Here is a 27439-nt window from a genome sequence, read left to right as displayed (position 1 = left end):
AAATGAAAACAAAACAGAAAAAAAACCCCAAAACCCAAAAATCATAGTGTCTACCATTTAATTTACATGTTTAAAACAGTTTCAATTTCTCATTTGTACTTTTCCCACCCAACATAAGTTTATATGTTACAATAAGCAATGTTTTAAAACAGACTTTTAAAAATTAAATTATTAATACCCAAATAAATGCATATGGGGAAATTTCTTATTCAAAATTTTTGTTAACTCATATTCACCAATTTGCTCTTTTGTTTACTAATGCAATCTAATCCATAAGCCAGAATGTTTTAAGTGTTTTTAAACTGTTCCCTTACCCAAATTTCCTTAAAGAGCAGAAAATGTTATGTTCTGACAAATACACAAAAGCAGAAAAAAAAAATTTACAGCAAAAGAGTATTTTCATTTCTCAGGCCAGCTTCCAAACACTTCTTCATACCCCTCCCCGGCAAAGTTACTAATGTACACTTAAAAAAATTTTTTTTTAATTTAAAAAAATGTTTGCCTGTACTACACAGCATGTGGAATCTTAGTTCCAAACTAGGGATCGAACCCATGTCTCTGCCCTGGAAGCTTGGCGTCTTACCACTGAACTGCCAGAGAAGTTCTAATCTATACTTTTAAATTAGATATGCTGCTGTGCATAAAATGCTTGATCCCAGTGGCTCTATTTTGTAAAAAATTAGCTCTACTGCTGAAACTGAAAGGTTTGTTACTGATTTACTACAGACCATCCTTTTCTCCTCCAGTTCATCAAATTGCCAGTCAGAATTCTAATACTATACAATTAACTACTCTCCCACTTTTAATCTAAATTCTCCTAAAATAATTATTTTTACCTTGTCTGAGTGCCATTTATGAATATATTCACATAATATTTATTAATAATGTTTATTGAAAAATAAAATGCTTACAACATTTGCAAATGTCCTGACACTTAGAGCAATGTTTTTAAAATATGTATTTTGTCCTATTCAATCCTAAGTATATAAGCACAGGGTAAAAGAGGTACTAAGTACACATTATACAATTTATTTTTTAAATCTTCTCGGAAGAGAAAGATGCCTTCTATCATCCAGTGATTTAAATACTACTAGGTAGCATCAATCATTGATATTATCCTCACCCTCAAATAATTTAAACACAATAGGGAATAACTATACTAGCTGACAACTGTATTTGTTGTTGTCAAAGACCCCAGGAAGAACAGGTTTAAAAAAAATAGACAGCAATTATACTACCTGAAAGGTAATGTTTACTTGAAGACAAAAAGAGATTACCATCACATTAACTTAAGGACTAGAGAGAAAAAGCAGCTCTGAGGGATGCTATTTGAAGGTCACTTCAATGCTTTATCATATAATACATTTTAAAATAGTTTAGATTAAATAATAAGGCACTCCAGCCAACACCAGTCCAATGTCTTCACACTTCTTTTTTTAGAAGTGACCAAAAAAAGGAAAAGAAAATAGTTTTTGTATCATTAAAATCTTCTAACTTAATTATTCAGAATGGTTTTACAACTGGATCTGGATTAGAGTGTATATTAGATCCAACTGTAGATAAAATAAAACATCTAGACAAAAACCAAAAGCAATAAATTGCTCTACTAAAAAGTTGTGATAATCGTTCACCCAACTTTATTATTTAATTTTTTAAAAAGTGGGAAGAGCATTCTAGGAAGAATACTTAATTAGTCAAATTTGCAGAATCATCTCACTGGGAAATGTCTGTTCTCCCTATGATTCATCATCCTTCATCCATGTTTTTTTATTTACAAAGGTTCCTAGTGAGAGAGTGTCAACATTAAAGACTTGAGAGAGTGTCAACATTAAAAACTAACTCAGAGAGGAAATCCCACAGCTCATGTGTTGTCTGATACACAAAACTTCAAAATAATGTAAAAAGCAGAGTGAGAATGGAAAGAAACAAAACAAAGCTTAAAAACTTGTTTTTATAAAAATAAGATCTATTTTTTTAAAAACCTTACTAACAAATGAAAGGAGAAATCCATGTGGGAGGGAGGTCAATGTTCATCTAAACATTATTAATCATCAAGCAACATTAAGTATCTATCTTCTTAATAGCCTTAAAAAAGTTTTATTACTGTCCAGTTACAGGGGTAATATGAAAAATTTACTCAATTTCCACAAGATTCTGTCTATATGATAGAAATGATAAGATAGCAATCAGATTCATATTAGTTCTTTATGATTCCAAAGCTCAAGCTAATTTTACTGTATTTCACATATAGGAAAAGAAAAATAATGTCACAGAAATAGGTGAAGTCTCTTGTTACATTCTACCCTTATCAATTTCCCTCACTCTAGTACAGTTGGAGTGTCTTTATATATAACTAATTATTACAAAATGGTTATGGTAATACGTTTTGCTTACTATCAATCTTATTGGTAACATAAAAAAGTAAGCCCACTTCTGTACATTAACTTATTAATGTGAAATTCTACAAAACACAGGGAAAAAAGAAACTGTCTATTTGATATATGTATTTTCTCTATGAATGGTTGAGAATCTGTGCAGTTTCAAAATGCTATTTCTAAAACTCGGGTGACACAAAAATGTGCTTATTCTATCAGAAAATGAATAAATCACAATATTTATAAAAGCTGCTAGAAATTAAGAGAATAAAAAAGGTAAACATTTAGGGAATAAATCATTAATAAGCCATGTGTACTTTTTGTCAATGAAAATTTACAATATGGACAGTCTCCCAAATTGGTAATTGTTTCTGAATTAACCATTACGGTTCAAGTCTGCTGATGCTTTTTTCATTCTAATAATGCAGGTGTTAGTAAACATCTATACATAGGTCCATACACACATATTTCTATATGTATAAATATATGTATTTATGTGGAATTTTAAAAGATAGAATCCTACTCGGCAACATGTTTGTAACTGACTTCCTTTTGGAAGTGGTCCAGTTTTCTAGGAAAAGTAGGAATTGATCATATGGAATAACCAAGATCAATTCACCTTTCAGTTTACAACAATATCTTAATAAACCTGTTATTTAAGAAAAATACCTGCCATATCTCTTTAAAACCCCTAAATTCTAATGTGACTGTTTTAGTTCTTCTTAGTAATTCTTACTAATATATTTTAGTGTCTTATAACCTACACTATAGGATTAAAGAAACAACAAAAAGAATCCTTTCACAACTTGAATTTTTTATCTACTCCTTGAACAACTCCTTATTTTGCCAAAAAATATAATAAGTTCATGTGGATAACTTTATGTTAGAAAAATGGCCTCTGTCTTAATTATCAAAAACCTACAATATTCTTCAGGAAGTTTGTACCTTAAAACTTTTATACATTCACATATTGAATCTCAAACTACTAAGAAACTTTCTAGTGGGATAAAAACATATGTTTTTAAAAAATGGTTTAAAATACAAATTTCAGACTGCTGATATTCAACTACACCTCCAGACTGTGACACTGGCCCTCTAGAGAGGAGAGACATTGTGAGGAAGGAAGCCCTCTTTCCCCTACTCCCAGTCCAGGTTCTTACCAGACTAAAGATATTATAAATGACAGTATTAAAAGTGTGTATAATGTAGAGACAGGAAAGGAGGTTTCAGAGACATTCTTTTACCCAATATTCTGGATTGTGGATTAGCAGCATCATGTTTACTCAATCCTTCACTAATACGTAAAGGGAAAAAAATATAGATTGGCGAATCTGAGAAACACATTTTTAATAATTAAATAATTTTAAATGTACATGAATATCTATATGCCCAGTCTCTAAATTTTAAAATTTAAATTGATTCAGAATTTGTGAAACACAAACCTTTATGGCAGAACTAGAAGTCTGTTCCCACCAGGCCCTCATACCTGATAGCAGCCAATCCAGCTCCTTCAAAACTCTGAAGAATTAACTACATCAAGAGTCATCATTTTTATGCATTTCATATTAAAACAGCAAATGCTATAGATTAAAAAATAAATCACAAAAGTCTAAATTAATGTATCTTTCCCTAAATATCTAGTCTTTTGGCCAGAAAACACTGAGTAACTGGTAATTTACTCCAAAACTCTTTTTGACATTTATATCGCTAAGGATATTAATATGCCAAATTTTTAAAAAGCAACTCTAAATATATATACTAACTGAACTCCCTACAATAATTATTCTGCAATTTAAACTCTCTTACCTATAATGTTAGATGATGAAGGCTCTATCAATAAGACACTAGAATTCTAGAATGAGTCTATGTTGGTTAAAAGTAAATATGTGTAAAAAAAAAAAATTACAAATGGGTTTTAAATCACAGAAACTTTCTGTGTGTGAATATATGAAAATTGTCAAGGTCACCTCCTTACTCTTTTCACAATCTTACAATGTCAATAACTGCTTGATCTAATAAAAGACTATTACTTCAGAATACTTCCTTTAGTTAATTCTTGCTGCTAAGTTGCTTCAGTCGTGTCCGACTCTGTGCAACCCCATAGATGGCCTCCAACCAGGCTCCTCTGTCCCTGGGATTCTCCAGGCAAGAACACTGGAGTGGGGTGCCATTTCCTTCTCCAATGCATGAAAGTGAAAAGTCAAAGTGAAGTCACTCAGTCGTGTCCGACTCTTAGCGACCCCATGGACTGCAGCCTACCAGGCTCCTCCATCCATGGGATTTTCCAGGCAAGAGTACTGGAGTAGGGTGCCATTGCCTTCTCCGAGTTAATTCTTACTTTCATGATTTTTCAACTCAAAGCCTTCATTCTAATTTATCTGGAGAGGATTATGGAGGGAGAGAGGGAGAGAGGGAGGAAGGATCAACATTCCATCAGTGACTCAAATTCAAAAACTTTCAATATTTATATATAAAAACTTCTAAAACTGAGTTTGGTATTATTTAAAAGGAAGTGTTGTTCTTTTTCCAAATCTAGTTAACATTTTTCAGCTTTTAAAAGGAACTGGATCTACTGTCAACAGATGTTAAAAAGCACAGAAGAAACAGACTTTTAGTTCTATACAGATTCAAAATGGCTTTAAAAAAAAATCTCAAAAGATACAAAAGAAATCAGTTAGTCAATTTCTACCTGTGGATTTAAAGTGAAATATTTCATTTAAAAATTTTAAAAAATATTTTATTATCTGATACTATTTTAAAACTAAATACTTAAATTCCAGAAAAAAATATTCAGTGCATATAAAATGAAACCAGGTCATCTTTACAATTCAATTTCTAAAAAGTTCACGATTAAATCCACAGAATCTGTTAGAAAATGTCTGGCAACACATGAACAGTGAGCAGGGCTAGTATGTTTCTTGGCCATGGTTAAAGTTTTCCTGCCCTCAACAAGGAAGGCTGCAGATTACACTGTACGGCTCAGGGGAAATATTGGTACACAAAGTGACTGGACTTAGGTTAATGCAAATAAGAAAAATACCCAAAGTTCCACTTCAGTACCAATATTCTCATTTAAACCACAACCTTCCACTTCACTGTTCTCTTTGAAACAAAAAGAATTTACTGAAAACAGTCCTCTGATGGATTCTAAGTACCATTTTAAAAGACGAAAGGTATCATATTGGGCAAGAAACCTCTAATTAGTAAGAGACAGATAAAGCTTCAGAGTATGTACATATAATTTTCTAACTTTTTTTAAAAAACCAAACACACTTAGTAATCTGCAAACCCAACTAAAAAAAGAATTACAGTTGGGCAATCTAGTATTATTGAAAGCATTCTTATTATTTATCATAATCAAGACATTTTCCTATTAATTTATCTGTCAATCTTTTAATTCAGTAAAAATTTGAACCAATTTTATATAATTATAAAGTGTATGATTTGAGAGCTGATTAAAAATAAACTTGATAAATTTCAAACATTACTTTCCATACATTTTCACTAATATAAAAAAGTATCTTTATATAAACATTACATTCAAATCTTCCATTACTTTTGATTAAATTTAAAATAAGTGTAAGGTCACATATGTTTTTAAATGTAGGGAAAAGGTTATAGTAACATGCTACCAACCAAAAAAACACTTGGTGCTTGAGTCCTTTTTCAGATTACACGAAATAAAACATTTTCCCCTTGGAGCAAACTTTCAAAAATAACTGTTTTATAGACTCAAATGTAATTTTCTATCCACAGCTTGTTATTTAATAACTTTATTATGTGCAGTCAACCAAAGAGCTTTAAACTCACTCCCATAGTTGAAGATAAGATCCATTCTGGGAGATGGATCTAACAGATGTGCCAATATGAAATTTTAAGAAATAATAAATGTATAAAAGTATTTTATAGAAAAATTTTAATGTTAAAAGTATGTATTTTAAAACCTCCTGAAACAAACCCTCAAATCACACTCTTTAATACAAATTTTGCCAGCACTGTTCATGTTGACCAGATAATGCTTTAGTTTTCTTTAAAAAGTAAAATGAAATGCATACCAGCAGCAACTACAGCTGGAGGAGGCGAGCCTGCCTCACCACCACTTGTCTGACTCATTGATGCTACAGGTGTTTCTCTAGATGGAGGTAACTGTAACTCCTTTGGGAGAAGATCATAGACAGATTCTGTTGGGAGAAAGAGAAAAAATTTTTATGAGCACAAAATTAATGTTTTTCCACTCACAAGAATTATATTATTCATACACACACACACTAAACTTCATGTAATTACTGTTGTAAAAATTATTAGCAAACATTTTTGTTTTATTATAATTTTAGTGAAAGGCACAATGAACTTTCCATTCATTCTGACTCCCATTTTCTTCTTGGCTTTTCCTTTCATGCTGATGATATACAGAAAAAGTTACCAAATTTTTTAAACCATATAAAACTAGGCAGTAGAGACGCCAAATAACACAAGATGCTCCAAAATCTCTGTTTAAAAAAAAAAAAGTATTATGTCTCATCCTTTACATGTAAGATGGCATGTACTGGTGTATATCAGCTATAAATTGGCTTCTTCAAACAGACCATTAGTCTACTCCTACTCTTTTATCCAGCACTTTCATAAAATATTTTAATTTGCTATCATATTGAATTTTTCCCTCCTAAAGACACTAGAAAGAGGAATGTTATGACTCAAGGAACTACTTCTTACTCTGAGATATCTCCAACTCAAGAAAGGCATAAGCATAGGATTCTCTGAAATGAAAAAGCGTAAGTGCCTTTAATTAGACTATGATTAGTTTTGTATCCCAGATTAAAGAATACTGTGTATCTTTTAAATATATTTAATAATATTATAATTGTCCATAACATCAAATTTATATCTACTATTCAAAAATTAGTTTATAATCGTTATTACATGCATTTAGGACAGAAATAATAATCAAGATATCCTCTAAAGACAGTAGAATCAATGTTGGAAAAATCTTCAGAAGACCAATTAGAATCCTATGTTCATTTTCTGAAAAACCAAGGCACAGAGTTTAAGGGACTTGCCTAGTATTCCAAGAAAAGCAATATTTCAACAATTAAGGAAGATTATTATTTGTACTAAGTGATTAAAAAAATAAAAGTAGCACTAGAAGACGTTTTATCCTTGGTAGCAAACAATATTTCTAGTTAACTGTTTACTGAATTCAAAAATATTTTGAACCTCCCAGTTAAAATATGTATCCTGAATTTCACACAGATAGGAATAAGAAAGAATATCATGAAGGAAAGCTAAAATTAGAAGTTGTAGTATTAAATGATCTTTGTTCACAATGAAGAATCAACTGAAATTTTTCTTTTGAAAAACTATTACCTAACACTTGAAATTTTCATCTTCAAAGCATTTGGCAAATTTTACATCTTTCTAAATATAATAAAAATTTTCAGCTTGTTAAACCATTGCTAAAAGCCTTAAGTGTTAGTTCTAGAAGGTCTTGTACGTCTTCATAGAACCACTCAACTTCAGCTTCTTCAGCATTACTGGTAGGGGCATAGACTTGGATTATTGTGATACTGAATGGTTTGCCTTGGAAACGAGCAGAGATCATTCTGTCATTTTTGAGATAGCATCCAAATACTGCATTTTGGACTCTTGTTGACTATGATGGCTACTCTGTTTCTTCTAAAAGATTCTTGCCCACAGTAGTAGATATAATGATCATCTGATTTCCAAAAAAGATGTCCTTTTCATTATAGGGGACTGGAATGCAAAAATAGGAAGTCAAGAAATACCTGCAATAACAGGCAAATTTGGCCTTGGCATACAGAATGAAGCAGAGCAATGGCTAATAGAGTTTTGCCAAGAGAACGCACTGGTCACAGCAAACACTCTCTTCCAACAACACAAGAGAAGACTCTACACATGGACATCACCAGATGGTCAATACTGAAATCAGACTGATTATATTCTTAGCAGCCAAAGATGGAGAAGCTCTACACAGTCAGCAAAAATAAAACTGGGAGCTGACTGTGGCTCAGATCATGAACTCCTTATTGCCTAATTCAGACTGAAATTGAAGAAAGTAGGAAAAACCCCTAGACCATTCAGGTATGACCTAAATCAAATCCCTTATGATTATAAAGTGGAAGTGACAAATAGATTCAAGGGATTAGATCTGATAGACAGAGTGCCTGAAACTATGGACGGAGGTTTGTGACACTGTGCAGGAGACAATGATCAAGACCATCCCCAAGAAAAAGAAATGCAAAAAGGCAAAACGGTTGTCTGAGGAGGCCTTACAAAGAGCTGTGAAAACAAGAGAAGCAAATGGCAAAGGAGCAAAGGAAAGATATACCCATTTGAATGCAGAGTTCCAAAGAATAGCAAGGAGAGATAAGAAAGCCTTCCTCAGCGATCAATGCAAAGAAATAGAGGAAAACAACAGGATGGGAAAGACTAGAGATCTCTTTAAGAAAATTAGAGATACCGAGGGAACATTTCAGGCAAAGACAGGCACAATAAAGGACAGAAATGGTATGGACTTAACAGAAGCAGAATAGAGTAAGAAGAGGAGGTAAGAATACATAGAAGAACTATAAAACAAAAGATCTTCATGACCCAGATAATCACGATGGTATGATTACTCACCTAGAGCCAGACATCCTGGAATGAGAAGTCAAGTGGGCCTTAGGAAGCATCACTACGAACAATGCTAGTGGAGGTGATGGAATTCCAGTTGAGCTATATTTCAAATCCTAAAAGATGATGGTGTGAAAGTGCTGCACTCAATATGCCAGCAAATTTGGAAAACTCAGCAGTGGCCACAGGACTGGAAAAGGTCAGTTTTCATTCCAATCCCAAAGAAAGGCAATGCCAAAAAATGCTCAAACTACTGCACAATTGCACTCATCTCACACCCTAGCAAAGTAATGCTCAAAATTCTCCAAGCTAAGCTTCAGCAATACGTGCACCGTGAACTTCCTGATGTTCAAGCTGGTTTTAGAAAAGGCAGAGGAACCAGAGATCAAATTGCCAACATCTGCTGGATCACTGAAAAAGCGACAGTTCCAGAATTACTGACTGTGTCAAAGCCCTTGAATCTGTGGATCACAACAAACTGTGGAAAATTCTTCAAGAGATGGGAATACCAGACCACCTGACCTGCCTCTTGAGAAACCTGTATGTAGGTCAGGAAGCAACGTTAGAACTGGGACATGGAACAACAGACTGGTTCCAAATAGGAAAAGGAAGACGTCAAGGCTGTATATTGTCACCCTGCTTATTTAACTTATACGCAGAGTACATCATGAGACACGCTGGGCTGGATGAAGCACAAGCTGGAATCAAGATTTCTAGGAGAAATATCAAAAACCTCAGATATGCAGATGATACCACACTTATGGCAGAAAGTGAAGAAGAACTAAAGAGCCTCTTGATGAAAGTGAATGAGGAGAGTGAAAAAGTTGGCTTAAAACTCAACATTTAAAAAACTAACATCATGGCATCTGGTCCCGTCACTTCACGGCTAAGAGATGGGGAAGCTATGGAAACAGTGACTTTGGGCTCCAAAATCAGTGACTGGGCTCCAGTGATTCTGGGCTCCAGAATCACTGCAGATGGTGACTGCAGCCATGAAATTAAAAGATGCTTGCTCCTTGGAAGAAAAGTTATGACCAACCTAGATAGCATATTAAAAAGCAGAGGCATTATTTTGCCAACAAAAGTCCATCTAGTCAAAGCTTTGGTTTTTCCAGTAGTCATGTATGGATGTGAGAGTTGGACCGTGAAGAAGGCTGAGCGCCGAAGAATTGATGCTTTTGAACTGTGGTGTTGGAGAAGACTCTTGAGAGTCCCTTGGACTGCAAGGAGATCCAATCAGTCAATCCTAAAGGAAATAAGTCCTGAATATTCATTGGAAGGACTGATGCTGAAGCTGAAACTCCAATCCTTGGGCCACCTGATGCAAAGAACTGACTCATCTGAAAAGACCCTGATGCTGGGAAAGACTGAAGGTGGGAGGAGAAGAGGACGAGAGAGGATGAGATGGTCTGATGGCATCACTGACTCAATGGCCATGAGTTTGAGTAAACTCCAGGAGCTGGTGATAGACAGGGAGGCCTGGCGTGCTGCAGTCCATTGGGTTGCAAAGAGTTGGACACAACTGAGTGACTGAATTGAACTGAACTGATAAGCCTTAAGTAAATTATTTCCATCTTTCAAATAATATAGAGGAAAGAGTAGGGAGAAACTAATTAAAACAGAAATGCCCATCATCAAATATTGATTTTAATAAAATTATTTTTCTCAATCCATGCTGAAAACAAGAGCTTCTTATATATAAAAGAAAAGCATACTCAAGACCCTTTTTTGGGGGAGGAGATAAATAGAAAGAAATATGAAAGTAAAATTCGCTTAGATAAAAAGAGAAAGGATCTGCCAAAATGCATTTATGTCAAGGGGAAAAAAAAACCAAACCTAGGAACAGCCCAATAACTAACCACATTTCAGTTTCCCAAAGAGGAATACAAAGTTGAATCTAAATTAGAAGTATAAAAGCAGTGTTAGTAAAAATACACTGGAAAGTAACTAAATATAGAACTTCTTATATCTCAGTCTTCCCCACAGCCTACCCTCCAAACCAAATAAGTCAAGTGGAAGGTGTAGGACAGATGGATTCATTCCTTCACCAAAGGTATTTTCTGATTAACTGACTCAAGTGTTTGAAAATTAGAGAATTCAGAAGTGTTATCCTATCTTTCCAAGGAAAACAGCAGTTAACAGTTCATACCGTCACAGGCTCTGACTTTAGACAGCACTCTGTTGGCTCCGCTACTTTAAGCAACTTAAATCCTCAATAAAACTTTTATTTTAGCCCATTACCTCAAAGAGATTCCCTCCAAGATAAAACTATACAACCTGACCACATACACTGGTCTTACTCTCAGGCCTGCGTGTGTGCTAAGTTGCTTCAGCTGTGTCCTACTCTTTGCAACCCTATGGACTGGGGCCCACCTGGTTCCTGTCTACGGGGATTCTCAAGGCAAGAATACTGGAGTGGGTTGCCATGCCCTCCTCCAGAGGCTCTTCCCAACCCAGGAATCGAACCCAGGTCTCCCACATTGCAGGAGGATTCTATACTGTCTGAATCACTAGGGAAGCCCAAAGAACAGCACAGGCCCTTTAAATACATGAAAACAACAAACAATCCTGCCTCATGTTAAGCAGTCATATCTATTTTCCTTGCATTATCTGTTAAATCAGCTAAATAAATATGGGAGGAATGAAATTCTAGATTTATAAGCATAGGATATGAAGAAAGAGAATGGGAAACCTATAATGGAAAAGCAGTTTGCCGAGAAAAGACTTCCTTAGAAAACAAAAGTATAATCTGTACATTTATTTTAAAGAACCTACTAGATTTTAAAAGAATTTTTAAGATTTTTCTTTTAGAGAGAGAAAATGGTTACAAGGTTTCTTTTTGGGGTAATAAGAATTCCAAAATTAGATTATGGCAATGGCTACACAATTCTATAAAATATACCAACCACCACTGACTGTACACGTTAAATGGATGAATCTTACGATATGCAAATTATACATGGGTAAACGCTGTTTTTAAAAAAGAGAGAAACAGAAACAGAAAAAATAAAGATAACTGAGAACTGCACAAGAGTGAGCTAGGTCTATGTTCCTAATAAACTTCATGGACAAAATACCTCTTCACATAGTTTCTGTTTGTAAAAAGTAAAACTGTGAAGGCTAAACTGCAAACTAATTTAATTTGCTTTTTAAGGCTCTTCTATTAGATGAGGAAAATTTAACAGCCATAGGTATCCTACATTCAGTAAAATAACCTGATGAAAATCTTTAAAAGTTCTTATGAATAAGATTAATGTAGACTTCATAAAACAGATGCCTCTAAGCAACAGCACTCGAAAATCTTATGGGTTCCCCACCTTGAGAAACGCAGTTACATCAACAACTTGAAAAAAGATAAGGAATTTGCAAATGACACAGGCCTAAGAGGAATATATCATATGTCATAATTCATCACAGATAATGAAAACTGGAACATCTGCCCAAAAGAATAAAGTGAACTTTGATACAGATCAATGTAACAGCTGGTAAAAAACTGCTCTTGTGCAGTGTACTCAAATGTACTCACTCTCTTTCTCATTCTTTTTTTCAAAATCTAGAAACGATTTTACTTTTGCTTTTTAAAGAATTCTTTCCTTGGTCTGTCAGAATTGGGGTGATCATATTTTTTCCATTAATGTGTTAATAATTTGAGCAATAATAATGTTAATCAACTCATTTAATTGTTCATTATAAATTTTAGTTGACCAAAATCCCAATATAAGTGGGATTAAGTATCCATGTAACAGACTTAGATCAAGTACAATAGAATAGTTACCATAAATTATTAACATAAGTGTATGAAAAAAAGAAATTAGGCAGAAAAGCAAACAAGCTCAGAAGATCAAGAGTTTGTTTTATGTTAGTACAACAGTGCAGAGCCTACAGCAATTAGAGGAATGAAATCATTTTCAGATATTAAAAGCAAACTAAATGCTTCCTAATGTTTGATGGGAAGGTAAACAATGCAAATATTGGCTGGCTGGTTGGTGTGTGTGTTCAGTCAGTCATTCAATAAATTCCAATAGATCCTTTTATATCACTAGTTATTTCTGGGCAATTTGGTCTTTAACTCTGCAACACTGGCTATAGGGCGAGTCCCATCACACTGCATCAAACTCAAGGAGACAGAAATCCTATCCTGAGGGCACAAGGCAGTGAAAAAGAAGAAAAAACTGGTAACTTAATAGTGAAGCATTTTTTTTCTTCTTCTCAATTAGAAACTCTGTTTCCTAACTGCTGATCAACCAAATCACATTGTACTATTTTACATGTTGCCCAGTTTCAAAAACATGAAAGACTTCAAACCCTTATACTCCTCACTTTCCCACAGAAGAGTCCAGGGAGACAAAAACAAATGAAACAGCTGAGAAAAGACATGCTTTTCTAGTTTTTCCCCTTTGCAAAATAACACCATTAATAATGCAATTACATCTACCATTTATTGAGCACTTGGTTGTTGGCACAGGCACTGTTCAAAGGTCTTCTACATACATACTCACTTAATTTCAAAATAATTATGTGAAGTCAGTTTTACCAATAAAGAATGTAAAACTTAATAGTTAAAAAAAAAAAAGGAAAAGAAAAATACATATGATAAAACAACGAAAGAAGGGAATGATAAAGTTTAGGACAGCAATTTCCTTTGATGGGGAGACAAGGATATAGGACAAAGGAGTAGCAGAAATAAGTTGGTCTGGACAGCAGGCTCAAGAATTTTCTTTTTACTAAAATATATAATCTAATCAGTAAATACAATAAAAGGCTATGCATGGACAGTGCACAGCCTTCAGAATTGCTATAAGGCTTAACTAAGATGATCTGTTAAAAAGAACTCTGTAAATTATTCTTGGGGCTTTCCTCGTGGCTCAGTGGTTAAGAATCTGCCTGCCAATGAAAGAAACAAGGGTTCAATTCCTGGGTTGGGAAGATATCCTGGAGAAAAAAATGGCAATTCACTGTAGTATTCTTGCTTGGTAAATCCCATGAATAGAGGAACCTGGCGGGCTACAGTTCATGGGGTCGAACATGACTTAGGGACCAAACAACAACAACAACATCACCATTTTGCCTTTGTTGACCTGATAGCTAGCATTCAATATTCAGCTGCTTCAGAGTCAGAAAGTAAAGATCAGAATTTTCAGAGTCCCCCTACTCTTGAACTTTTCTGAAGACACTTATTAACTTTCAGGTAACCAAACAAATCATAGTTGTACACAACTAATACCAGAGACTTATCTTCATGCAGAGATAAACAATATAAAAGGTGGTAGTAGTGGAGTAAATAAATGAATGCTTCTATTCAACTGTCAAGCAATCAGCTAAATGGAAGTACTTGCGGTAAAAAAAAAAAAAATGATACTTTGTGTTGGAAATGCTTTAAAAAATTAATGAAAAGTAAATTAATGCTCAGCATAGATATTAGTTATTCAAATAATGAGTGCTCCCAGATACTAGATGCAAACATTCTAATACTGGAAATGTATTTATAAATGTTTGTATCTTGTTTCTAAAATGGGATTTCACTTTGTTTTTTAAGTCTATATACAAAGCTACCTTAGCATCCAGAAGAGTTAAAAAAGACTTACGAAGAGTTCTTGCAAATGGTTTGGCAAACTAATTGCCTTACTCTTCCATGTCTTTATTAACTACCTCAATAAGCTGGTGAATCCCAAGGCTATGGTTTCACATCAGACATTCTAAAACAAAATGCCTGGCACCTCCACTGTGCCAACATACTTCTGCATTGAAGAGAGACAGCATTCATTCTGTTAAAAACACTTTGGGCTTGACAGTCATCATACTTGGCATCTCCACTGGAAAATGTACTGGCTGCAGGTCTACTGGATATTTGGTTTCTAAAAGATTATTAAGTCCAAGAATAACTTGTATGTGATCTCTGTTTTAATAAAATTTTCTCATTTAAGTTTAAATCCATTTACTAGTTTGCTGTTACTTATTTAATCATATCACCTTTTTTTGAATATATTTTATTACCATTTTCCTCAAGCTAGTGGTCTACAATAATTTTAAACAATATGCAGCAGCACAGATTGCAACAATTTGGGAAATAAGAAGAATAACTTGAGATCTATTTTTTCTAATAGGTATTATTTTTCACTTTAAAATTTCACAATTATTTTCTACATAACTTAGTAACACTTATAAGATACAGAATGGATTATTCTATTTAACCATTTTTGTTATATATTATACTTTCTTAATTTATTTATACTATTTTCAAAAGAAGTTATTTAAGTCTGTTCTAGAATAAACACTTTCAAAGTCTTACCTATGACCCGACTACTGAGTAAAACCTTTATCGATTTATAATTTCCAAACATCTTATAGGAATATTTTTTCAAATCAGCTTTAAAGAATTGTAGAGTTCAGAGTTCAAGAAGGGTAAGGAGGACTAGGGCTGAGTGTCAGAAGTAAAGAATGAGAAGGGAATCCATGGTATGGATGGGAGTGGTGGAGGTCTGGCAAAATGGTTTCAGAGCCCAAGCAGGGTGAGAAAAATATTAATGGGGAGCAGGAGGGAGAGGGAGAAGATTTCCAGGTGCAGAGTCCAAGCAATGTAAATAAAATATCTGCAGCCTAGTATGTGGTATCAGAACCCAAGCATAATGAATAACTTATCTAGGGATGGGGGTGGGGAAAGGTGGGAGAGAGTAGAAGGGTGGGATGGAACCCAAGAAAGCAGGATGAGAAGAGGAAATTTTGCCTGACACACAGGACAACCTACTGGGTTAGAGTCCAAGCAAAGTCAAAGTCTCCTGGGATGAGTAGCCCAAACAGAATGAGGACAGTATGTAGAGGAGGGAAGGCACAGAGTCTAGCATAGGGTGTCAGAGTCAGAGCATGGTGAGAAATGTAGCCTTAAGGGGATGGCACAGGATGTCACAGCTAAAGACAATGAGGTGACGGAGGATACCCAACACAGGGAAACAAAGCTTGAGCAGGGTATAAAGGGTATTCATGCAAGGGCAGCCAGCTCTAGGTTTAAGAACCCAAGCAATAAGAAGGATGTCCATATAATAGGGCTGCCTGAGCTGGGTATCAAAGATTAAGCAGGAAGTAGAGTGTGCCCCGGAGAAGGCAGTGGCACCCCACTCCAGCCCTCTTGCCTGGAAAATCCCATGGACAGAGGAGCTTGGTGGGCCGCAGTCCATGGGGTCGCTAAGAGTTGGACACGACTGAGCAACTTCACTTTCACTTTTCACTTTCATGCACCTGAGAAGGAAATGGCAACCCACTCCAGTGTTCTTGCCTGGAGAATCCCAGGGATTGGGGAGCCTGGTGGGCTGCCGTCTATGGGGTCGCACAGAGTTGGACACGACTGAAGCGACTTAGCAGCAGCAGCAGCAGAATGTGCCCATGAGGGGAGTGTGGAAGACCAACATGGGAATTAGAAATTTAAGCAGGGTGAGGAGGGCATTCATATGAGGCCTTCAAGCCTGAGCAGGATGAAGAGGACATTCCCATGGATGGGCAGCCCAGCATAAGATGGTGGAGTCCCAGTGGAGTAAACAAGATATTCATGAGGTTGAGGGAGCAGGAGCATAGGGCATCTCTTAAGTAGAATATCAAAATCTTAGTAATGTGAAGGCTATCTGCCTAGCAGGGCTGCCCAAAATGGGGAGTCAGAACCCAAGGAGGGTGAGGAGGGTGTCAACAGATACGCAAGAGGGCAGCTCTGGGAGTCACAGCATACATAGGATGGAGGAGGAAAGCAGTCACAGTCTAGAGGCAAGTTATGTATGTCCAAGTTGGATAATTAGATATCAGTGTGTAGGAAAGGGGGAAGCAATGGCAAAAGAAGCTCAATTATACAAAGGGAGATTGCTCAAATAAGTAAATATATTAAAATTAAAGGGAATAAAGTTTTGCAGTGTTGAACAAAGGAGTTACAAACAGAGGGAGAAAAACAAGGAGGAACCGTGTGTTACTAAACTGCAACTGGAGGTATCAGCATGAACTCATAAGAGAAAGAAGAATAAAAATATAAATGTATGTAGGTATGTAAGGACTTGCCTCATAGCTCAGTCGGTAAAGCATCTTTCTGCAATGCAGGAGACCCGGGTTCGATTCCTGGGTTGGGAAGACCCTCTGGAGAAGGAAATAGCAACCCACTCCAGTATTCTCTCCTGGAGAATCCCATGGACAAAGGAGCCTGATAGGCTACAGTTCATGGGATCGCAAGAGTTGGACATGACAGCAACTAAACCACCAGTGTCTGTAACTTCCTGAATTGGGAGACTGACATTGGTGTATGACCAATGACCAATGTAAGTATATAGTTCAGTTCAGTTCAGTCGCTCAGTTGTGTCAGACTCTTTGTGACCCTGGGGACTGCAACACATCAGGCCTTCCAACTCCCGGAGTTTACTCAAACTCATGTTCATTGAGTCGGTGATGCCATCCAACAATCTCATCCTCTGTCATCCCCTTCTCCTCCCACCTTCAATCTTTCCCAGTATCAGGGTCTATGCTGCTGCTGCTGCTGCTGCTGCTAAGTCGCTTCAGTCATGTCTGACTCTGTGCAACCCCAGAGACGGCAGCCCACCAGGCTCCCCCGTCCCTGGGATTCTCCAAGCATGAACACTGGAGTGGGTTGCCATTTCCTTCTCCAATGCATGAAAGTGAAAAGTCAAAGTGAAGTCGCTCAGTCGTGTCCGACTCCTAGTGACCCCATGGACTGCAGCCTACCAGGCTCCTCCGTCCATGGGATTTTCCAAGCAAGAGTACTGGAGTACGGTGCCATCGCCTTCTCTGATCAGGGTCTATAAATATACGTATATTCCCAAGCTCTGTCTTCTAAAAGATTCTGTAAGAAGCACGACCCCAAAAGCATACTCATGGAAAATAAGCTTACCTAGTACCCAGATCCTGGTTTCTAAATACTCTTTTCGTCTGAAAGTAGTTAGGGCTTCTTTGAGAAATAGCTGTTATCAGGACTGGGATACGAAAAGTACAAGATTAGCCTGATATATATATTGTTTTGCTAAAGTAAGGAAGTACTCAAATAACTAAGGAGACATGTCAAAAGGATACAGAAACTATCTTGACCAGGCTCTCACTAAGCAACATGAGCATGAAAATAAGCAATGGAAGTTCCCTGGCAGTCCAATGGTTAGTACTCAGTGCTTTCACTGCCATGTCCTGGGTTCAATTCCTGGTTGGGGAACTAATCCTATAAGCCATAAAGCATGGCCAAAAAAGACAGTAATAATAGTAACAGATTAAAATCGAATGAAAACATAAAAGTCCATACTGACATAAAATAGTAATGAATAAACTGGAAGTATGATGAGGAAAGAGATATTTATACAGTTTCAAAGTACAACTTCACAAAACATTTACTGATTACAAAGGAGAAATGGGGTAACTTTGGAGAAGTCTGACAGATACCATCTTAATCAAGTGATCAAAGTGAGTATCATCAGTAATGATACAAATCAAAATTGTATGCCACCCTAGGATGCAGAAAGAATTTATCATTATTTCTGTGGTATTTGTACCAAAGATGCATAATTTGAATGCAATCATCAGGAACATTCCACAAATAAGTGATCTGTAATCTTCAAAAGTATCCGAACTGTGAAAAGTCCAGGAAAGACCGACGAACTTGTCTGACACCTTATTATTCCACACTCATTGGCTCAGTATTTTTAGCTATGCCATCTCATGTTTACTAACACCTTCAAACTGACAGAACAATTAATTTAAACATGCATTCATCATATATTTAGCACCTGTACTGGACTAAGGACACAACCTAAGAGGAAATCACTCAAGAAATTCACAGTTGAAAGAAAATAAAATTAGTCAAGTTTAAAAATAATGCAATATGCTACAAATGGGAGAAAATATTTGCAAATGATGTGACAGACAAGGGCTTACCCTCCAAAATATATAAACAGCCCATACAACTTAACAACAAAAAACAAACAATCCAACTGAAAAATGGGCAGAAGACTTTAACAGACATTTCTCCAAAGAAGACAAACAGATGGCAGTAGGCACATGAAAAGATGCTCAACATCACTAATTATTACATAAGTGTAAATCAAAACTACAATGAGGTACAACCTCACACTGGTCATAATGGCCATCATTAAAAAGTCTACAAATAACAAATGCTGGAGAAGCTGTGGAGAAAAGGGAACCCTCTGACACTGTTGGTGGGAATGTAAGTTGGTATAGTGGCTATGGAAAACAGTATGGAGGTGTCTCAGAAAACTAAAATCAGAATTACCATATGTTCTGGCAATTCTACTCCTTGGACAAACTGTAATTCAAAAAGACAGATGCATCCCTATCTTCAGAGCACCACTATTCACAATAGTCAAAACAGGGAAACAACCTAAATGCTCATCAACAGACAAATGGATTAAAAAAGGTGTAGTCCATATATACAATGTAATACTACTGAGTAATAAAAAAAGTAGAATAATGCCATTTGCAGCAACATGAATGCAACTAGAGATTATCATACTAAGTGAAGTCAAAATGAGAAAGTCAAATACCATACGGTATCACATAGTGGAATCTAAAACATGCAACAAATCAAACTATCTATAAAACAGAAACACACTTACAGAGAACAGATTTGTGTTTGCCAAGTTGGGGGGCGGGAGAGGAATGGACTGGGAGTTTGGGGTTGGTTGATGCAAAACTATTACATTCAGAATGGCTAAACAAGCCCCTAAAGTACAGCACAGCGAACTATATTTAGCAAGTATTAGTGTTGGTCGCTCAGTCGTGTCCAACTCTTTGCCACCCCATGAACTGTAGCCCTAAAGGCTTCTCTATCCATGGGATTCTCCAAGCAAGAATACCTGAGAGGATTGCCATTTCCTACTATATTCAATATCCTGCAATAAACCATAATGGAAAAAAATATACAAAATAATGTATATATGTGCATGACTGAGTCACTTCGCTACACAGCACAGATTGGCACAACACTGTAAATCAACTATACTTCAAAAAAAATACAATATGTGCTTTAATAGAAATATAGACTGTTATGCAACTGGAGAAGAGGGAATCCTAAACACTGTCTATAAAGGTCCGAGAAGGGTGCCTGGGGTATGTGACACCTGAGGTCAACCTTGAACAATGAATTGGGTATTTGACAGATACATTTGTGAAGAAGGAAGAGAAACTTTAAAAGAAAATCTGAACAAGGAGAGTGTTTGCATTCTGCTTATTTCGGTTTTCAAGTAATTTAGTTAAATTAGAATACAGGAGTTACATGGAGAAGTAGCAAGAGATGAGTCTACTGAAGACATGCAGGGGTAAGATCATGAAAGGCCCTGTATAATCATTCTAAGCAATAAAGATTTTATCCCTCAGCACACAAGGAGCTTTTGAGTGTTTCAAGAAAAGACATGATAAGCTCAGATTCACATTTGAGGATGATCACCTGCCCAGGATATGCAAAACAGACTACATCCTAGAGGTGGCGAAGAGCTAAGTTTTTTACAATCCCAGTTCCAAAGAATAGCAAGAAGAGATAAGAAAGCCTTCTTCAGCGATCAATGCAAAGAAGTAGAGGAAAACAACAGAATGGGAAAGACTAGGAATCTCTTCAAGAAAATCAGAGATACCAAAGGAACATTTCATGCACAGATGGGCTCGATAAAGGACAGAAATGGTATGGACCTAACAGAAGCAGAAGATATTAAGAAGAGGTAGCAAGAATACACAGAAGAACTGTACAAAAAAGATCTTCACAACCCAGATAATCACAATGGTGTGATCACTCACCTAGAGTCAGACATCCTGGAATGTGAAGTCAAGTGGGCCTTAGAGAGCATCACTACGAACAAAGCTAGTGGAGGTGATGGAATTCCAGTTGAGCTATTCCAAATCCTGAAAGATGATGCTGTGAAAGTGCTGCACTCAATATGCCAGCAAATTTGGAAAACTCAGCAGTGGCCACAGGACTGGAAAAGGTCAGTTTTCATTCCAATCCCAAAGAAAGGCAATGCCAAAGAATGCTCAAACTCCCGCATAATTGCACTCATCTCACACACTAGTAAAGTAATGCTCAAAATTCTCCAAGCCAGGCTTTAGCAGTATGTGAACCATGAACTTCCTGAGTTCAAGCTGGTTTTAGAAAAGGCAGAGGAACCAGAGATCAAATTGCCAACATCCGCTGGATCATGGAAAAAGCAAGAGAGTTCCAGAAAAGCATCTATTTCTGCTTTACTGACTATGCCAAAGCCTTTGACTGTGTGGATCACAATAAACTGTGGAAAATTCTGAAAGAGATGGGAATACCAGACCACCTGATCTGCCTCTTGAGAAATTTGTATGCAGGTCAGGAAGCAACAGTTAGAACTGGATATGGAACAACAGACTGGTTCCAAATAGGAAAAGGAGTTCGTCAAGGCTGTATATTGTCACCCTGTTTATTAAACTTCTATGCAGAGTACACCATGAGAAACGCTGGACTGGAAGAAACACAAGCTGGAATCAAGATTTCTGGGAGAAATATCAATAACCTCAGATATGCAGATGACACCACCCTTACTGCAGAAAGTGAAGAGGAACTAAAAAGCCTCTCAATGAAAGTGAAAGTGGAGAGTGAAAACGTTGGCTTAAAGCTCAACATTCAGAAAACGAAGATCATGGCATCCGGTCCCATCACTTCATGGGAAGTAGATGGGGAAACAGTGGAAACAGTGTCAGACTTTATTTTTTGGGGCTCCAAAATCACTACAGATGGTGACTGCAGCCATTAAATTAAAAGACACTTACTCCTTGGAAGAAAAGTTATGACCAACCTAGATAGCATATTCAAAAGCAGAGACATTACTTTGCCAACAAAGGCCCGTTTAGTCAAGGCTATGGTTTTTCCTGTGGTCACGTATGGATGTGAGAGTTGGACTGTGAAGAAGGCTGAGCGCCGAAGAATTGATGCTTTTGAACTGTGGTGTTGGAGAAGACTCTTGAGAGTGCCTTGGACTGCAAGGAGATCCAACCAGTCCATTCTGAAGGAGATCAGCCCTGGGATTTCTTTGGAAGGAATGATGCTAAAGCTGAAACTCCAGTACTTTGGCCACCTCATGCAAAGAGTTGACTCACTGGAAAAGACTCTGATACTGGGAGGGATTGGGGGCAAGAGGAGAAGGGGACGACAGACGATGAGATGGCTGGATGGCATCACTGACTCGACGGATGTGTCTCAGTGAACTCCGGGAGTTGGTGATGGACAGGGAGGCCTGGCGTGCTGTGATTCATGGGGTCGCAAAGAGTTGGACATGACTGAGCGACTGATCTGATCTGATCTGATCTGAAGTAAGAAATAATGAGGTCCTGAACCAAGGCAGTGAGAATGGCAAATAGAACACAAATTTAAACATGTTCAGGAAACTGATGAACTAACTGAACTGGATGACTGGAGAGGGAGAGACAGAAATAGTTCCAGGCAGCACATAGAAATTCTGGCACAAAAAATTAATGTAAGGTGGTACAGTGTCCCATGATAGAGAGTTTAGGAGTAAGAGTAAAATTGGAAAGTCAACAAATTAAGTTTTAAATGATGAGGCTGAGTACCTAGTGAATGTATAAACAGGAGAGGGATCTACAATGGATGATACTGGGTACATGACTGCTTTATTTTTCACTTTAATACATATCTTGTGCTAGAACTGGGGCAGAAAATTGTTAAAGTTATTGCTTGCTTTTGAAAATACAGATGTGTATGAAAGAAAGTAAATTTGCCCATGACCTCACCATCCAAAACATAATATATTTATGTTTTCTTTCCCTATTTTTCTACACATATTTTTAAAAAGTTGAATAATGTACATGAACTTAGTATTAAACTTTTCAATGAACATAACATTAATTTCTCATGTGTACTGTAAGTCTGACACCCTCATATTGTTATATATCATCTTTATGCCTATTTTCTCTCTCTCCAACTACTTGAAAACTCAAGGACAGAAACTATGATATGTCTTCTTTGAATGACTAAAGTTTAGTGGTACTATACTCACAATGGGAGTTCAATGTTTGCTAATGAGGTTATCAAAATACTAAAGAATGTTACTGGGTAATAATTTTTAGTTATGAAATAAACCATGAAAATTTCTAATTTTCGTATTATTTCAGAAACATTGCTAATATATAAAAGAAGTAATAAATGACATATCAGCAGTGACAACATTATACCTGTTATAGAATGAAGCACAGTTGAATAAATATTCTCATTCATTTATTCATTCACTCAACAAATAACTACTAAATGCCTAATGTAAGCCAAGCACTCTCTTGGTTCCTGGATATAAACCAGCTACAAAACAGACAATCTGTGTCACGGACCTTTCACTCAAGTTTAAATTTTGGTGATGGCTTGCTTGCTAAAAAGAGAAGGAGGCTCCAGTGTTCCATAATTTTCTGTCCTTACTAAACTCACATTAACTGTGTGTGAAAGTTGCTCAGTTGTGTCCGACTCTTTGCAACCCCATGGACTATACAGTCCATGGACTTCTCCAGACCAGAATACTGGAGTGGGTAGCCTATTCTTTCTCCAGGGGATCTTCCCAATCCAGGAATTGAACCAGGGTCTCCTGTACTGCAGACGGATTCTTCACCAACTGAGCTACCAGGGAAGCAAAATAAGTTCAATTCTGGAATATAAGCAGTAGAAGCATCTCAACCAAAAGAGTCAGACACGACTGACTAAACATAGTGCATATAATATGTATACACACTTGCAATTTAGCTTACTGTTTCCAAAACCAACACTGAATATAAACCTGTTCCATTGCTTAACAGTTAACCATCTTAAATAGTCATATATTTAATAAACTAAAATAACCATGGACTTATCAATGTATATAATAATCAATGAAAATGAAATAAACAGAGCATTATTTTATGCATATTTGGTTTTGAACTTGAAAAGACAGCAGTTAATAAATGATAATCTGCTCATTCATTCATAAAGCACATTATTTAACAGTCCATTATGTGCTAGGCACAGTAATAAAATAAATAAAATAGAGTTCTTAAATTCAATGTTATTTCTAATTGCATGGACTTTGGATTACAAGGTACCTCAGGAGTTTATTTTCTAAAAGAAGAAAAACATAATTTTATCACCACTAATTTATTTTGTGTATGTAAGTGTAGACACTAAAGTGACCTGTATCTGTTTTCAGACATTTACAGTCCAGTGAGGTAAACTGCATGGAATCATCAATAATTAAATCCATTCTGCTGTTAAATAATTAATGTTTATAGTTTTTACCTTTTACAAAAATAATGCCATCAACATTCTTATATGTGCATATATATACTTCCATTGGATATATATATATATAGATTGAAATCGCTGAGTCAGAAGGTATGGTTCATCAAGTCTTTTACCCATTTTTATATTTGGTTGCTGTTTTTAAAAAATATTAATTTGTAGGAGTTCACTATATATTCTAGATGCAAATCCTATGTTAAATGTACATGCTGTAAATATCTTCTCCCACATAATGGTTTGCGTTTCCACCTCCATAAAGTTACCTTTAATAAACAAGAGTTCTTAATTTTAATCAAGTTCAATATATGAATCTTTTCATTTATGATTAGTGATTTTTACATACTGTTTAAGAAATATTTGCATACCCCAAGAACATGAAGATATTCTGTTTTCTTCTGGAAGTCTTTGTGCTTTATCTTCCAAATTTATATCTATGATCCATCTGGAATTGGTTTCATTATATTATTGAACTCAAAGTTCATTGTTTTTCACGTTGATATTCAAATGACTCATCAAAGAACATTTGCTTATACTCCAGAAAGAAATATCTTGGAGGCATTCATTTTCAGAAAAATGAAGTAGACACACTTTTCACTATTCCTTCCAACAAGTTCAGCTAAAAATCTTGAACACTACATACATTTAAAAGGAAAAAAAACCCCAAAACTAAGAAGATTGAAAGGTGAGATAAAAAGAAAGTAGGCCAGCCAAGGATGGTGGGACCTACAAAATTTCTTGCTAACGTCTATGGGTCACACAGAGTCGGACATGACTGAAGTGACTTAGCAGCAGCAGCAGCATACCAGACTGAGTTATTGGGGAGGCCGATAATCTGGTAACACCAATGGGCACAAGTTAAAAAAGCCACAAGTTATTTTAAAAGCAGTTTCAATTTACTGATATTTCTTGTTACATTTTGTAATTTTCTGCCTCTTTCCATGACTGGTAGTTTTTGATAAAAATAAAACAAACTTTTAGAACCATGGTAATGATTTTTGACTTGATGCCAAACATTGAGAATTTCACTTTGTGTCCTTATATTTTCATATTCCTACAAATATTCTTGAGCTTTACTTTGGGTTATGGTTAAGTTACTAGGGAACAGTTTGATCCTTTTAGTTCTTGCTCTTAAAGCTTTGTTAGCCGTGACCAGAGCATGTTTGGTCCAGTATTACTAGCGAGGCAAGATCCTTCTTAACACTACTCATGAGTAAAACGGTATTCTACAGATTCCCTGCTCCTCTGGTGGTTAAGAATCCACCTGCCAATGCTGGAGACATGGGTTCGATCCCTGATCAGCAAAGATTCCAAACGCCGAGGGACAACTAAGCCCTTGCACAGCAACTACTGAGCCTTCATGCTGCAATTAATGCAGCTCACACACCTAGAGCCCATGATCTGCAACAAGAGAAGCCACTGCAAAAAGTGCCCGTGTACCACAACTAGAGAGAAGCCCCTGCCTGCTGCAACTAGGAAAAAACCCTCATGCAGCAATGAAGACCCAGTGCAGCCATAAATAAATAAATAAAACTTAAAGAAAGTATTCTGCTCTTGCTGTTGCAAACAGGCATCATATCCAGCCCTTAGTGAGATTTGAGCACTGTTTCCTCTCATCCTTTTAGGCAGTTCTTTCCTCAGTCGTGGGTGGTTTTCCACCTGCATGTAATGATCACCACTTAGCTGAATAGTCAAAGCACACCCTCTGCAGATCTCTAGAATTCTCTGGCTCCATTTCCCTCCTCTCTAATATTCTGCCCCTGAGAACTCTAGCTATTTTGGCTTTCCCAGACTCCTAGTTCTACCTCCTCAACTCAGAGACTACTGGACTCTATTTGTACTTCCCCTTTCACACCAAAGCCTGGAACTTTCTCCAGGGAGTAAAGAACTTGCAGGGCTCTTCTTGCGTTTGTTTTTTTTTTTTTTTCTTCAAGGATCACTTTCCTTCACTGCCTGATGTTAAATGTGAAGAGAACCACTGTCTCATATTTATCTGGCTTTTTAGTTTCTTCCGGAAAGAGAGTAAGTAAATCTGGTCCCTTTGTTTAGCCTCATCTTGGCTAAACACGGAAGTTATTATAATTTTAACCCATAACAGACTGGTTTCAAATAGGAAAAGGAGTACATCAAGGCCGTATATTGTCACCCTGCTTATTTAACTTATATGCAGAGTATATCACGAGAAAGGCTGGGCTGGAAAAAGCACAAGCTGGAATCAAGATTGCTGGGAGAAATATCAATAACCTCAGATATGCAATTGACACCACCCTTACCGCAGAAAGTGAAGAGGAACTAAAAAGCCTCTTGTTAAAAGTGAAAGAGGAGAGTGAAGAAGTTGGCTTAAAGCTCAACATTCAGAAAACTAAGATCATGGCATCTGTTCGCATCACTTCATGGGAAGTAGATGGGGAAACAGTGGAAACAGTGTCAGACTTTATTTTGGGGGGCTCCAAAATTACTGCAGATGGTGACTGCAGCCATTAAATTAAAAGACACTTACTCCTTGGAAGGAAAGTTATGACCAACCTAGATAGCATATTCAAAAGCAGAGACATTACTTTGCCAACAAAGGTTTGTCTAGTCAAGGCTATGGTTTTTCCTGTGGTCATGTATGGATGTGAGAGTTGAACTGTGAAGAAGGCTGAGCGCCGAAGAATTGATGCTTTTGAACTGTGGTGTTGGAGAAGACTCTTGAGAGTGCCTTGGACTGCAAGGAGATCCAACCAGTCCATTCTGAAGGAGATCAGCCCTGGGATTTCTTTGGAAGGAATGATGCTAAAGCTGAAACTCCAGTACTTTGGCCACCTCATGCGAAGAGTTGACTCACTGGAAAAGACTCTGATGCTGGGAGGGATTGGGGGCAGGAGGAGAAGGGGACCACTGACTCGATGGACATGAGTTTGAGTAAACTCCGGGAGTTGGTGATGGACAGGGAGGCCTGGCATGCTGCGATTCACAGGGTCGCAAAGAGTAGGACACAACTGAGCGAATGAACTGAACTGAGTATGTTTACTCAGAAAGAACTTAGAATATCATCATGTTCTACTTGTGACAGTAAAGTGAAAGTGACAGTCGCTCAGTTGTGTCCGACTCTTTGCAACCCCATGGACTATACAGTCCATGGAATTCTCCAGGCCAGAACACTGGACTGGGTAGCCTTTCC

The 27439-nt window shown here is 36.7% G+C and overlaps 1 protein-coding gene across 24 annotated transcripts in view; it reads right to left on the bottom strand.

Annotated features, from left to right (window-relative positions):
* NFAT5 (nuclear factor of activated T cells 5) overlaps positions 1 to 27439 on the bottom strand; it is a 192682-nt gene that overhangs the window by 52648 nt on the left and 112595 nt on the right. For all 24 annotated transcript variants that reach the window (XM_086351519.1, XM_086351539.1, XM_086351522.1 and 21 more), the window contains one exon: positions 6431 to 6556. In XM_086351519.1, the coding sequence (XP_086207645.1) occupies positions 6431 to 6488 (58 nt within the window). In that variant the 5' untranslated portion in view covers positions 6489 to 6556. The remainder of the gene's footprint in view (positions 1 to 6430; positions 6557 to 27439) is intronic.

Source organism: Bos grunniens, chromosome 18 (assembly GCF_055505025.1).
Source record: "Bos grunniens cultivar Pamir isolate PY7600 chromosome 18, Bosgru_T2T1.0, whole genome shotgun sequence".
NCBI lineage: Eukaryota > Metazoa > Chordata > Mammalia > Artiodactyla > Bovidae > Bos > Bos grunniens.
The sequence above is the reverse complement of the archived record's forward strand: the minus strand, read 5'-3'. Positions and strand labels throughout refer to the sequence as shown.